Source organism: Mangifera indica, unplaced genomic scaffold (assembly GCF_011075055.1).
Source record: "Mangifera indica cultivar Alphonso unplaced genomic scaffold, CATAS_Mindica_2.1 Un_0002, whole genome shotgun sequence".
In the NCBI taxonomy this organism is placed as follows: Eukaryota; Viridiplantae; Streptophyta; class Magnoliopsida; order Sapindales; family Anacardiaceae; genus Mangifera; species Mangifera indica.
The window spans coordinates 615,778-630,613 of record NW_025401094.1 but is presented as its reverse complement, the minus strand read 5'-3'; the positions used below and the strand labels follow the sequence as shown (position 1 = coordinate 630,613).

The 14,836-nt window shown below is 36.0% G+C and overlaps 2 protein-coding genes and 1 pseudogene across 2 annotated transcripts; all 3 read right to left on the bottom strand.

Annotated features, from left to right (window-relative positions):
• Positions 1–656: 656 nt before the first annotated feature.
• LOC123205224 lies at positions 657–4,550 on the bottom strand (annotated as a pseudogene).
• A 588-nt stretch (positions 4,551–5,138) lies between these two features.
• LOC123205223 (disease resistance protein RPS5-like) lies at positions 5,139–6,035 on the bottom strand. Its single transcript, XM_044622149.1, has one exon. It carries the CDS (start codon positions 6,033–6,035, stop codon positions 5,139–5,141), a length of 897 nt encoding a protein of 298 aa, XP_044478084.1.
• LOC123205182 (putative disease resistance protein At4g10780) lies at positions 5,602–6,933 on the bottom strand. The gene is made up of 2 exons (XM_044622088.1): positions 5,772–6,933; positions 5,602–5,686 (listed from the first exon to the last, which is right to left on the bottom strand). The coding sequence occupies exon 1, from the start codon at positions 6,931–6,933 to the stop codon at positions 6,076–6,078; it is 858 nt and encodes a 285-aa protein (XP_044478023.1). The 3' UTR covers positions 5,602–5,686; positions 5,772–6,075.
• Between the last annotated feature and the right edge of the window lie 7,903 nt (positions 6,934–14,836).

Genomic DNA, 14,836 nt, shown 5'->3' with positions numbered 1-14,836 from the left:
CATAGCATTATTTCTTTTCAAAAACACCCCTAAATAGGCATCAAAGTTTGAGAAAAACAGCGACCCAATGTAAGATAATTTTAGTTGCAAAACAAAATAGAAATTACCAGACAAATGCTTGTCCAAGGAACCATTGGAAGCAAACTAAAATATCATAACCCATTCAGCAAATTGGTATGAACTTTAAAAGAAATACATCTAAAAACTAACTACTGAGATTAAAAAACCCAAAACTATATAAATCTCATACTAGAAGTTTATATATTTCGGTAGGAGATCTGAGTCTTATACTTTACATTTGGGATCGTAACACAAACCACTGTCACCAAAATCATGTCGTTCACAGCTTAACACTTCAACACCAGACACAAATTCTGAGGTATGCATGGCTAGAGATAGATCTAATGGAGCTGTTTGCCTCTACCCTAAGGGCTTTGGGCTTGACCATCTCTATCTCAAGTCCTGTGTCGTTCCTATTTTGATCAAGCTACATTACCATGTTTGAAACTTTATATGCTGAAATCATCGGTTAATATGAAACTCAGCTGTTCTTCAACATTTTTTGAAAATCTTGTATGATACTACTCTTAGTCGCTGTCAAAAAACAATATTCTTGAATGCAAGTATCATTTTTGGCGACAACAACAAAATGAATGCTAAGATAGAACTGAAGAATTTTTGATATCATGTCTAACAAAGTCACTGTTGTCTTCATTGGAGATGTTCCTTGGGGAAGATATAGCGGTTGCTGAAGGCAATACTTCTAGTATTGCATCTTCCAGATCTGTGATGACAGAACACATGCAGTTGAGGGCAGGAAAACATCCCCACTTTTGATTGCCACATTCAAGAGCTAACTCCCTGTACTCCATGTAAATCCCTTCAGGGGCTTTTATGCATTCACTCACAAAGCTGCAGTTATACATACTACAATTAATTTAACTCTGTCTAATACCATTTTAGTGCTCATATCGACACACAAAATTGATATTTTTGTAACAAGTCATGTACCAGACTGCAAATGCCAGAAGACTCATGACACCACTTTGGTCTAGCCCAAGGAGAGCTTCATCAGTGCAGGAATTAAGCAACCAAACATTATAGTGCCCAACCTAATGAAGAGGAACAAAAAATATGAGATCAAGAAAGTTGGTAGAAAGCAGTTGCGATAGTACTCAGAATTAAGGGCGGACAAGAAAGATGCAAGCTAAAACATATGAAATTTGATTTTACAATCAAACCTGGTATGCCAGAGTATGATCGTTGCCAAATCATCAGCTTTCCAAATTCTGCATTCCATCAGGTCTTTGCATGGATCACCAGCATTCTCAACACAATTGTTTGGTCAAATTATCACACTATCTCAAGACAGTGGCATTGTCCTGAATTCTCAGATGAGATCTCACAAAGCCATTGTTGTCTTCATTGGAGTTGTTCCTAGAGGAAGATATAGCAATTGCTGAAGGTAAGGCTTCTAGTGCACCATCTGCCAGACCATGGTGAAGGAAGGTGTGCAGTTGAAGGCAGGTACATGCCCCCAGTTTTGAATACCAGATTCAAGAGCCAATTCCGGTCACTCCATACCAATCTCTCCCAGTGTTTATACCTGCTGACTCACAAGGCTGCATTTGTAAATACAACAATTAATTTAACTCTGTAGATAGCCATTTTAGTGCTCATATTGACACACGAAAATGCTAAATTTGTAACTAGTCATGCACCTGACTGGAACTGCCAGAAGACTCATAACTCCTTTCTGACTGAGCTCATCAAGAACTTCACCAGTGTAGGGCTTCAGCTATTGTATCGGCCCTACTTGACTCTAACGAAACAAAAGAAGGGGAAAGGAATGAAAAACCAAAGAATAACCAACCAAACATTTTAGTACCCAACCTAATGATAGGAGTGCTCATAATCTAGGGAAAACAAGAAAGTAGGAAGCTAAAACTTACATAGTTGGATTTCTTTTAAAGTAAAACCTGGTATACCAGAGTATGAACATTGCAACTCCTTGCCTTTTCAGGTTCCGCACGGTTAGGTAGATACACTCCATCTGGTCTCTGTAAATATCACCAGCATTCTCGACAAAACTAACTGGTACTCCATGGCCACTAAAGAAGATCATTACCTGTAGTTTCACATACAGAAGTCAAAAAAGTTGTACAGAGCTTATTCCATCAAATGACTCCAACCCAAGCAAGCCAAAGTTTATTACATACACTGGTTCTGTACTGTAAAAGATCCATATAGAAAAGGAGTATCTACTAAGTAAGTTCACCTCCTCAGGATTTAAGAATTTCCCCAACTCTTTCTGAATCAAGTCAGCCATAGACTTGATGTAACGTTCTTGGTGATACCAGGACCTTATGATAGAAACAGGCATCTTAGATAGGCATGCATCTTCCCTGACATATTATTCTCACTCAGAAATGGTTCATGATATACAAATTGATTTACCACAGGCAAGAAATTGGAGAATATTCTAAAACAGAAGCAGCACCTAAATATTTTCTCAAGAACAAGGATGCTTAACCCAATTGTAGAGATAGGGAACTGCAGATAAAGTGGCTGCACAACGAGCCTTGTAATTTTGTCTCTCTTAATCTGCCAAATGTAGAGAAATTTTGAACAATCAGGACACTGACAATTTTTAGATATAAAGGGGCCATTCTTATCATAAAGCAGTAGTTAAAACATGTTGTCCTGAAATAATGCAATTGAACACTGGAAAGAAGCCTACAAATAGAAAAAAAGGGCAACCTATCTCTTGCTTTGTCTTTGTTTTTTCTATTTTTCAGTTATTTTCAAAAGAGTTTAAAAACTGATCCGTGAAATCACATTTAGCAAAACAAAAGGATACAAGCTCATAAACCACATGGCAGTTCAATGTGAGGAAAAAAGGTGAGAAGACTAAAACCTACCTCCTCTGTAAACGGGTACCAATACCTCATTCCAACATAGATGTTGACAGTAAGTTCTTTGATTCCAGGGCAATTCTAAGAGCATGTGCCTGCAACAAGTTTTTCAAATTACAATACACCATATTACAGACAAAACTAAAGGACAAAAACGAAAAAAAAAAGAGCACAGATTTTTTAAGTAAAAATTTAGAAAAAGAGGAAGAAAATAGATAAAATGCAATGAATAAACATGGCCCAAACATAAACAATGCCCCAAATAGCAGGACATGTCAAACTGTAGAACAGAAATTAAATTAGCCAAGGGCCATTGAATAAACTGAAAGAACCTGGGCAGGCGTATGATGTCCTTTATTAAAAAAAAAATGGTGCAAAAGTAACATTTTAAAGATACAAGTATAAAAAGAGATAATAATTTTAAGGACAAAGAAAGGAGGGACAATCTGAATTACCAGATCTGCAAATAAATTAAACAAAAATGGCTGAACTTCGTGGACTGTCTCTGGTCCTCCAAGATTCGGAGGTAACACTCCAACCTTATTTTCAGTGGGATGTGAATGGGATTGATATTCTGCACTTCCATGCTCATCTCAAGCTACAATTCCATGCTCTGTTTTCCCCTGGATTTTCCATTAAAATTTTCTGATATCAATCTAAACCAAGTATGTTGTGATTATGGCAAGGGGGAATCAAGCCACTGAAGAATGAAAAAAAGCATTTTACATCCAATTATTGTTCAAATAGTATAAATATTTAAAATACTCAAGGCCTTTGCTACACTAATCCTGGTTTATGTGGATAGCTTGTTCACTTTTTGTATCATCCCCTGCTCAAAATACTACTTTTGAATAAAGCCAAAACTAAAGCCATGGAAGGGAAAATTATCACACTATCCCAAGACAGTGGCATCATCATGAATTCTCAAACGAGATCTCACAAATTTATTGTCATCATCATTGGAGATGTTCCTTGAGGAAGACAGACATAGTGGTTGCTGAAGGTAAGGCTGCTAGCATTGCATCTGCCAGATCCTCGGCTGAAACAAAGCAAGTTTCATCTCAGTTAAGCTAGGAACACCATCTTCTCTGTTGATGCAAGTAGCAGCCTTTTCTCCTTTCTCATTCATGATTATTTCTTCTAGATTCAAGAATTTATGTCATTTGAGCTTACAAATAATGCACTAATGAGAAAACATAAATGGCAATTTGTTACATACCTGTTTTCAAGCTTGTTTTTACCTCAATTTTCTATGACAAAAACAACAGAATTGTATCAACATGACAAATTAAATAGGCATTAGAGCTATATCAGCAAGAGTTAGGGAATTCAGTAGCCAAGTACAAAAATGTCGTTCTTGTGGAGCTGAAAGCAAGGCTTAATTTTTGAGTTGATGTATTTTCATCCTTCTTCATCTTCTTCTTCTTCTTCTTCTTCATCTCCGGCTTCATCACTGTCTTCTGTGATTCAAACAAAGAGAAACATCTAATGACAGCTGTTTTCAAATATTGAACACACGTATGCCAGCATAATAAGGACATATTTCAAGCCCTAAGATTTTAAATAAACATTATCAAAATTTTGCATTTTCAATCAATATCATCAAAATCTTGCATTATAATCAATATTTTTGCATTTTTGTAACCGTAAAATGTATTCAAATACAGTAAAAGGGAAAATTACAGAAGCTAGAAGCTTAGTAGCTAACTACCATTACCTTCAGAATGGAAACAGGGGGCAGGTGGTATCGACCGGGAGCCTAACGCCGTCCCTTGTTAGTGTAAGATGTTCCTTGGCCTTTTTTAAATGTAAAGATAATTGTGGGGTGTGTTTAGATATTGTTAGTCATTAAATTAACTGAAACAAGAATAATAATTTGTTGTTGATTTAGTGAAACATAAATCATTCATACCAGTTACTAGTCTTCTAATTTCCTCCTGCAAAACAATTCACATTTTTCCATAATTTATTATTTCTCTAACAAAATAACCATTCCTATTGTCATGCCTAAATTATTAATTTTCCAATACAATCTATTAAAAAAAAAATTTACAATTGTTTGCAATTAACAATAAATTACTTCACCAGGTGGTATTCGTGTCAACTCATTACAATAGTTCAAATCTAATAGTCTCAGATGAGTTAATCGGTTAAACGATATAGGAATCTCCCTAACATTAGATACACGAAGGCTAAGAATTTCTAGTTTGCTTAGATCTCCAATTATAGATAAGTCACCCAATTTGCAACCATTAAATACAAAGTTCTAAGGTTTACAAGAAAGGAAAGCGACTCAAGCAATGGTGATAATTGAGTTTCACTTAAATCTAGAACTCCAAGATTTTTCATGCCTTGAAAGAAATTATTAGGAACAACCAATTCAGAATTTTGTTGCAGCAGTAACGACTGTAACTTTGGGCATTCTATCACATCTGGTACCTCTTTAATATCATTAAACATCAATGAGATACACATGAGGTCTTCAAATATATCTCTTTCTGGCCACTCTTTCAAATTAATACCAGCTTTTACTAAGAATGTATGGTTGTGTTTGGGTGCTATGATATGTGGAACATCACGAACTACATGCATTTTGATAGATTTCTCACCATATTCTTCCCCAAATTCTTCCCCAATCAATAAAAAAGAAGAGATAAGGTTACTTACAATAGCATGTGTTCTGACTCTAATATCTTCAATTGTCCCCAAGTCTTTGAACCATCTCAATCCTGTTCCGTATCTCACTAAGACTTCAACAGGAATTACGAAATCTTCAGGAAATACAGAGCAAAATAAGAAGACAGATTTTGCCTCACTTTCAAGAAAATTGTAACTCAACTCCAAGGATGAAATTACATTTTCATGCATTCCTTCAATATTTGTTGATGTAGACCTTTTAAGTTGTTGTAAAGCATCACGCCACTCATACATGCCCCTGTTCTTCAGTGCCCTGGCTACAGTCACAATTGCAATCGGTAGACCATCACATTCAGTGGTTATTTCTCTTGCGATTGAGCTTATAATAGAATTTTCAACATTCATTCCAACATGCTCCTTGAATAGCGCCCATGACTCCTGTTTCGTCAAAGTTCCAATAGTAAATGTCTTGTCACAGCCCATTTGATCGCATACATTTTTCCTTCGAGTGGTAAGCACGATCTTACAACCTCCATGGTCTTTCCCAAAAGGAATGCCAATCTCCTCTAATTGAATTTTTTTTCCAAATATCATCCAATATTATGAGGATTCGTTCCTCCTTAATTCGCTCCCACAGGGAACTTGCTCTTGCTGATTTAGAGTTAACCGAGAGTGAAGTCAGACCTAGCATTTCAGCAGTTTCGGCTTGAATATTCATGATATTTGGGCTTTGAGACACAACCACCAGAACTACTGAATCATACAACTTCTCTTCTTTAGCTTGTTTGCCAACTTGTTTCACTAGTGTGGTCTTCCCCACACCCACCATCCCACATATTCCAATTATGCTGACCCTGTCATCTTTCAAGGCCTCCATAATTTCATTCTTGATTGATTCTCTGGATTCTAAAATTCTGGAAAATCCCACAGTTGGAGAGATAATTCCTGAAGGAGGAGGAGCAGGCTTAGATAGAGTTTGGAATTTTCCATCTTCTTGGAGCTGAGTGATCACTGCTATCTTCTGTTTTGCCACCTTGCTGAACCGGTAACGCAATCTGAGATTGACGCACCACCCTCTGAAGCACATCTTGTTTGCATTGCCTTCATCATCTAAAAACTTTTCAGCTTCTTCGTTGACTTTACCAACTTCTGATATCCAATTTTGGACATCAGGTAAGATATTTTCTCTGTTTCTTTCAGCAGCATCAATTCTCACTTGGATGCTGTCTCTAGTAGCCTTGAGTTTCTGAGCTTGCTTTCTTAATGCCTCGATGTTGTCATTGTAGTTAAGCAGGTAACCAATCCAACCGCCTGCTGCATCAAACAAACGGTTGAAAATAATCTCAGAAATGGAACTCACAGGTGCAGTGACAATTTCCATGATGTAAATTTCTGAGTTTTTCTGATTATTGAGAGATTGAGGATGAATAATGATGGATAGAATTTAGAAAAGATCTTATCTTATAATGGTTCCATTCTTTTCCAAGTTGTTAAAGAATCTTCTCAACTATTCAACAAAACAGAGGAAAACAGAGCACTTTTCAACAATTTCCCAAGTTCCTTTTTGGTATTTTGGATTTCATATATACTTTGCCTGCCCCTCAAGGCTTCTTTGATTCCATGAACCTTGCAAGTCATTCTTTGGTTCCATCTTTGCCTTTTCTCTCTACTCAAGGCTACTTGCTACATATTCTTTTCTTTTATAAAGAATTTATGTATGCAGATTCTTTTATTATTTCTACCTTAAAATGAGTTAGCATATTCTTGTTTGTCACTTAAAAAAACTTATTAAAATGTAAATACAATTCAGATTGTTCAGTTGTTGTATCTTAATATTTGAAAATGTGTTTGATATAATATTTAAAAAGATATTCTTTTCCTCATAAGAAAATTAAGAATCTGTTCTAACACAAAGGAGAAGAATTACAGCATCAAACAATTGAAGGACAAAACAGAAAGGCACTAAAGTAGAAAAAATTTCATATGGACTTTGCCTTGGGACTCAAGGCTTCTTTGCTTCCATTATTATTTTTTCCTTTCATTGTTTGCTCTAATTCCAGCAGCTTTGGCTCTCAACTCAAGCTTTATATTCTTTTCTTATATATTGTTTGAAGTATTAACAACTCATGTGGAGATCTTTTTTTTTTTTTTTTTCAAATCACCTAATTGATATGGAGAAAGGAAGAGCTATATATACAAGGCTGTACAAATTTTCAAAATTTATTTAGAAATATACTAACAAAATCCATGAAGGGTTTAGTTTCAGTTAATTTCCACTCTGATTTCTGCTAAATTTCATTCCTGCGTTTGTGTTTCATAAGAAGAAAAGGCAACTACTTGGAATGTTGTTCACTTTTCCTAGATTTACTTTTTTTTTTTTTTTCCTTTTATGTATGATGATCTTCGCCTACACTTTGCTCCTGAAGAGTATGGCTCCCAGTTAGCATCTGGGATACAATCACTTTTTGTCTAGTTTATTTTGCATTTTGCTCGCAAGTGCACGAGATGTCAAAGTAATTTTTAAGTTTATTTCGCAATCTATGTTAGCTAGGGAATGCGACCTATATTAAGAGTGTATTAACTAATGAGATTAAAATACCACTACTACTATTTAGCTGCTAAACAAATGCAACTCAGATAGTGTTTAGATCAACAATATCTAAGGGGTTAATATTTCACTGACAATCCCAACTTGTAGTTGATTGAGTATACTCTCTCTAATTCATAATGTGTTGATGGTTGGCAATCCTATGTTACATAGTTCCGCTTTTCAAGTTAACTAAGCATGCAAGCATTAAATGGGCAGCTGCTCTCATAGCACTTGGTTAATACGCACCTTTTTAACTTTGTGACACCAATGACTCCACAAGGACATAATCTATCTCTAGAATTCAGTATCTAGGTTTAATAAATGTATGAACCAGTCTAGCATCTACCTCTTGATAGTCTACGTGAACCTACTAACATGCATAAAGTCAGGCCTTTGACTAGACATAAGACATAATGTTCTCATCCATTATATGAAACATCAATGAAATTCATTAATAAGAATATAAAAACTACAAGTTCAAGTGGATTGAAGGATCCCTCTTAATCCCGAAAATTATAGAAATTAGCCACATAATTCTTATAGACACCCGACAACAATAATCAAAATTCATAATAATATTTCAAGACCAAAATTCAGAAGATTCTCAATCATCGCTTGTATCAGCTACTCTAATTATCTCATCTATCATCCTCAGGTTTGATATCGCTGCTTGAAGTTTGTATTGAAATCAGCTTTTTGTGGCTTGCAGAAACTCACGAAAACAGGAACATAAGTCGGTTGTCAAAATTTCAGAAAAGCGGACTCTTTCTCATGAGTCTAAGTGATCATTTGAATAACCCAATGACAAGGGTAAGAAATTAGAGATCAAGAGAGTCGGTACACAATAACTATGATATTGCTCATAATTTAGGATAGACAAGAAAGATGGAAGCAAAAATAAACGAGCATATGACATGTCTCTCCTCTGGTCAGTGTTCATCCGCATGCCACATTGCCACACTGAAAGTGCCCACTTATTTGTGATATTGATAATGCATAATCATTGGTAGTGCAGCAAGGATTTTAATCATTGCTATTTCTAGAAAAATTCAGTGAATCAGAATTCGTCAGACCATAAATTGCAAATGATATCTAAAACCTCTTTAGCTTGTCTGTTTTTCTTTTTCTGCTACAAATCCAAGCTCTGTTTTCCCCTGTATTTTCCATTACAATTTTCTGATATGAATCTTGTGGAATATGGCTTAAAAACGTATTAAGGAGAGTTTGGTCATTATAGGACTTATTAGGGTTATTAATGTCATTTTGTACATTGAGGGCAGTATGGTCTTATACTGAAATGTAACCCTAACTATATTAAGGTGAGCGCTCATTTGATTGATGTTAGTCGGCTCCCTGGTTTGCTCTGCTCTGGTTTGCGATTAGGGTTTGCTGTTCTGGTTCTCTGATTTAGTTGAGCCGAAGGAGAAATCTCCTTGTTTTCTCTGATTGTGTATTTGTCTTGAGTCTGGTAGAAGGCTTGTTAGGAGGCATTATCTTGCGGTGTATTGATATCGTGAGAGGTTCATCGGAGGGTATTCTGTAAGCTGTAATCGCTTGTGTTCTATAGTGGATTCGACTAGAGACTTGTCTCTGCCTTGGATGTAGGGTTTCAAATCGAAACCCGAACCAAGTATTTCTTGTGTTCTTTGTTCCTGTTCTTGTTGATTTCGTATTCTGGATTGTTCTGTTTGGTTACTTGGTAATCTGAATAATCTAAAAGAATATTCTTAACAAATCCTAATTAGTTCTAACAAGTGGTATCAGAGCCAGTTAGGGTTTTATGTTGTGAATGTTCTGGTGATCGATTTCTGGTGATATCTTTGAATTTTTGCTTTAATATAATCTTTCTGATATTACTAATCTTGCTTCTTGCCTAAAGATTGTAAAGTAAATTGTTAGACAGGAAGAATGGGTTCAACCAGAATCAATGTCGATAAATTTGATGGCAAAGGCGATTTCAACATGTGGAAAAAGAAGATGTATGCGGTACTGGTGCATCAGAAATGTGCGAAGGCATTGGGAAAACCATCTGAGTTCCCGGAAGGTATGACTGATGTTGAAATAGCTGAGGTAATGGAAACAGCCTATAGTCTATTAATTTTGCATCTGTCTGATAATGTGTTGCGGAAAATTGATGATGCTGATACTGCTGCAAAAATATGGTTAAAACTTGAATCCCTATATATGACTAAATCATTGATAAACAAAATATATTTGAAAGAACAGTTGTTTGGTTTTAAAATGGACCCCTCTAAGTCTTTAGATGATAATCTTGATGAGTTTCACAGAATTGTTATTGATCTGAACAGTATTGATGAAAAAATATCAGATGAAAATCAGGCAATAATAATTTTGAATGCTTTACCTGAATCTTTTAGGGATGTTAAGGCTGCTATTAAATATGGGAGGGATTCCTTGTCATTGGATGAAGTCCTAGGAGCCCTAAGGTCTAAAGACTTAGAAATAAAATTTGAGAGGAAATCCATTGAGGAGGGTCTTCAGATTAGGGGCAGACAAGAAAAGAGGAATAATGCTATTAACAAGAAGACATCTAGGTCAAAATCTAGATTTAAGAAAACTTGCTGGTTATGTCATAAGGAGGGTCACTTCAAAAGAAATTGTCCAGAGAAAAAGAAGGTCCTTTCTAATAAAACTGAAAATCTAGAACTAGCAAATTTTCTTGAGGGGTATGAAAGTGCAGAAGTGTTAGTTCTTTCTGAAATAGGGTTAGATGAAGAGTGGGTAATGGACTCAGGTTGTACTTTTCATATGACTCCTAAGAAAGAATGGCTTACTGATTTAAAATACATAAATGGTGGGAAAGTTTTGATGGGGAATGATGACTCCTGTGATGTGACTGCTATTGGTAATGTCAAATTCCAAATGTTTGATGGTTCTATAAAAACTCTTGAAAATGTCAGGCTAGTGCCTAAGTTAAGAAGAAATCTGATTTCTCTTGGTTCACTTGATTTGAATGGTTTTTCATATAAATCTGAAAAAGGAGTTTTAAAAATCATGAAAGGTTCCTTAGTTGTAATGAAAGGAAAATTATCAAATGGGTTATATATATTAGATGGTAGTGTGGTGTCTGATAATATGCATTCTGCTCATGATAATTTTGATGAAACAATCTTGTGGCATAAAAGACTTGGGCATATTAGTATGGCAGGCTTAAATGAATTGTGTAAACAAAAACTTATTGATCAAAATAAGCTTTCTGATTTGAAGTTCTGTGAAAACTGTGTGCTTGGTAAATCTCATAAGTTAAAGTTTTCTACTGCCACATGTAGATCAAATGATATACTTGAGTATGTGCATTCTGATTTGTGGGGTTCTCCTCATGTTCCTGATTCATTATCTCATGCACACTACTTTATGACACTCATTGATGATTACTCTAGGAGAGTATGGGTTTATTTCCTAAAACAAAAGGATGAGGCTTTTGAGTGCTTTAAAGACTGGAAAAATCTAGTTGAAAATCAAACTAACAAGAAAATTAAAGTGCTTAGAACTGACAATGGCCTTGAATATTGCAACAAACTTTTTTATGATTTTTGTAAGAAACATGGAATTCTTAGGCACAGAACATGTAGTGAAACACCACAGCAAAATGGCCTGGCTGAGAGAATGAATAGGACTATCCTAAATAAGGTTAGGTGCATTCTAGCTGATTCTGGATTAGACAAGAAATTTTGGGCTGAAGCTGTGGCAACTGTCTGCTATCTAATAAATAGGTCACCATCATCAGCAGTTGGGTTTAAGACTCCAATTGAAATGTGGTCAAAAAGACCACCTTCCTTACATCACTTGAAACCTTTTGGATGCCTTGCCTATGTGCATGTTAGTCAAGGTAAGCTGAACCCAAGAGCTTTAAAAGCTGTCTTTCTAGGCTATCCCACAGGCACTAAGGGCTATAAACTATGGCTGTTAGAAGAACATAAGTGTGTTGTGAGTAGAAATGTTACTTTTAATGAATTAAAATTCTACAAAGATCTTTTCTCTTCAGAAAGGAAAACTGGGCAGGTTCAGTTTGAGGTGGAGACACCTGTGTCTAGACATCATAGTGCTATAGAGTCTGCATCTCAGTCTATAGAGTCTGGTGAGGGACCTGATTTGGGTTTGGATTCAATTCGTACTTCAAAGTACGAAATCTCAGACTTGAATCAGCAACTCTCACCTCAAAGTCAAGTTCAGTGTCCTCATAGCCCAGGAGAACAAAATCTCTCTAACTATAAATTAGCTAGAGATAGGCCAAGAAGAGAAATAAGACCACCCTCTAGATATGCTCATGCTGATCTCATCTCTTATGCTTTTCAAATTGGAGACTTGATTGAGATGAGTGAACCCTTGAATTACACCCAAGCCTGTGAAAGTAAATATAGCTCAGATTGGTTAAGAGCAATGGAAAGTGAGATAGAATCTCTGAAAAGGAATAACACCTGGACTCTGGTTGATAGACCTCTGAAGAAAAAGGTAATTGGATGTAAGTGGGTCTTTAAAAGGAAGCCAGGTATTCCAGGAGTAGAACAGCCAAGATTTAAAGCAAGGGTAGTGGCAAAAGGCTTCTCACAAAGAGAAGGGATAGACTACCATGAAGTATTTTCCCCTGTTGTGAAGCATACCTCTATAAGACTCATATTATCTGCTGTTGTGTTATTTGATATGGAACTGGAACAGATGGATGTTACAACAGCATTCCTGCATGGAAATTTGGAAGAACAAATTCTGATGGAGCAACCTGAAGGCTTTGTAAAACCTGGAGCTGAAAACAAAGTCTGCCTGCTTCACAAATCTCTGTATGGGCTAAAGCAGTCTCCTAGACAATGGTACAAGAGGTTTGATGAGTTTGTTCTGTCTATTGGTTTTTTAAGATGCAATTATGACCATTGTGTGTATTATTTAAAGTCTGATGCTGGATGCTATGTTTACTTGCTTTTATATGTTGATGATATGCTTCTAGCTTCCAAAGATATGTCTGCTTTGATAACCTTGAAACAAATGCTGAAAAGTGAATTTGTTATGAAAGACTTAGGGTCAGCAAAAAGAATATTAGGTATGGATATTGAAAGAGATAGAACAAAAAGATCTTTATTTTTATCACAAATAGGATACATTAAAAGGATCTTAAGCATATATAATATGTCTGAATCTAAGCCTGTTAGTATTCCTATGGGTGCTCATTTTAGATTAAAATCTACTGTCAGCCTATCTACTATTGAATCTGAATTCATGAATAAAATACCCTATTCAAATGCAGTAGGTAGCTTGATGTATGCAATGATTGGTTCAAGACCTGATATTGCCTATGCTATTAGCTTAGTAAGTAGATTCATGAGCAATCCTTGCAAAGATCATTGGTATGCTGTAAAATGGTTAATGAAATATCTCAAAGGTACTGCAGACCTTGGGTTATTGTTCACATCTGATCCTACTAACAGTTTACTTGTAAAAGGATTTTGTGATTCAGATTTTGCAGCTGATTTGGATAAAAGAAGATCTTTAACTGGCTATATTTTCACCTATGGTGGAAATATTGTGAGCTGGAAATGCAATTTGCAGTCTATTGTGGCTTTATCCACCACTGAAGCAGAGTATATTGCCTTGACAGAAGCTGTGAAGGAGGCTATGTGGCTGAAGGGAATCACATCTGAACTGGGTTTGAGTTCAGATATTCCTGTGATTTACAGTGATTCACAGAGTGCCATTCATCTTTCTAAAAACAGTGCATATCATGAGAGGACTAAGCATATTGATGTGAGACTTCATTTCATCAGAGATGTGCTGTCCAGCAAGCAAATATTGATTGAGAAAATCATGACTAGTGTGAATCCAGCAGATATTTTGACTAAAGCAGTTCCTGTGAGCAAGTTCAAGGAAGCCTTGAACTCTCTAAATATCTGTCAAAAGCTATGACAGAAATAAAACTGCAGAGAAGGTTTTCTAGTGGAATGCATTTCATCTCCAAATTTAAGCCAAGGTGGAGTTATGTGGAATATGGCTTAAAAACGTATTAAGGAGAGTTTGGTCATTATAGGACTTATTAGGGTTATTAATGTCATTTTGTACATTGAGGGCAGTATGGTCTTATACTGAAATGTAACCCTAACTATATTAAGGTGAGCGCTCATTTGATTGATGTTAGTCGGCTCCCTGGTTTGCTCTGCTCTGGTTTGCGATTAGGGTTTGCTGTTCTGGTTCTCTGATTTAGTTGAGCCGAAGGAGAAATCTCCTTGTTTTCTCTGATTGTGTATTTGTCTTGAGTCTGGTAGAAGGCTTGTTAGGAGGCATTATCTTGCGGTGTATTGATATCGTGAGAGGTTCATCGGAGGGTATTCTGTAAGCTGTAATCGCTTGTGTTCTATAGTGGATTCGACTAGAGACTTGTCTCTGCCTTGGATGTAGGGTTTCAAATCGAAACCCGAACCAAGTATTTCTTGTGTTCTTTGTTCCTGTTCTTGTTGATTTCGTATTCTGGATTGTTCTGTTTGGTTACTTGGTAATCTGAATAATCTAAAAGAATATTCTTAACAAATCCTAATTAGTTCTAACAAATCTAAACAAACTATGTTGTGATTATGGCGAGAGAGCATCAAGCCATTGATCTAGTTGTAGAGATAGAGAATTGTGGAAAAAGCGGCAGCAAAACGAGCCTCTTTTCCAGTAGAAGTGTATTACTAACAATGCTCTCCAGAGA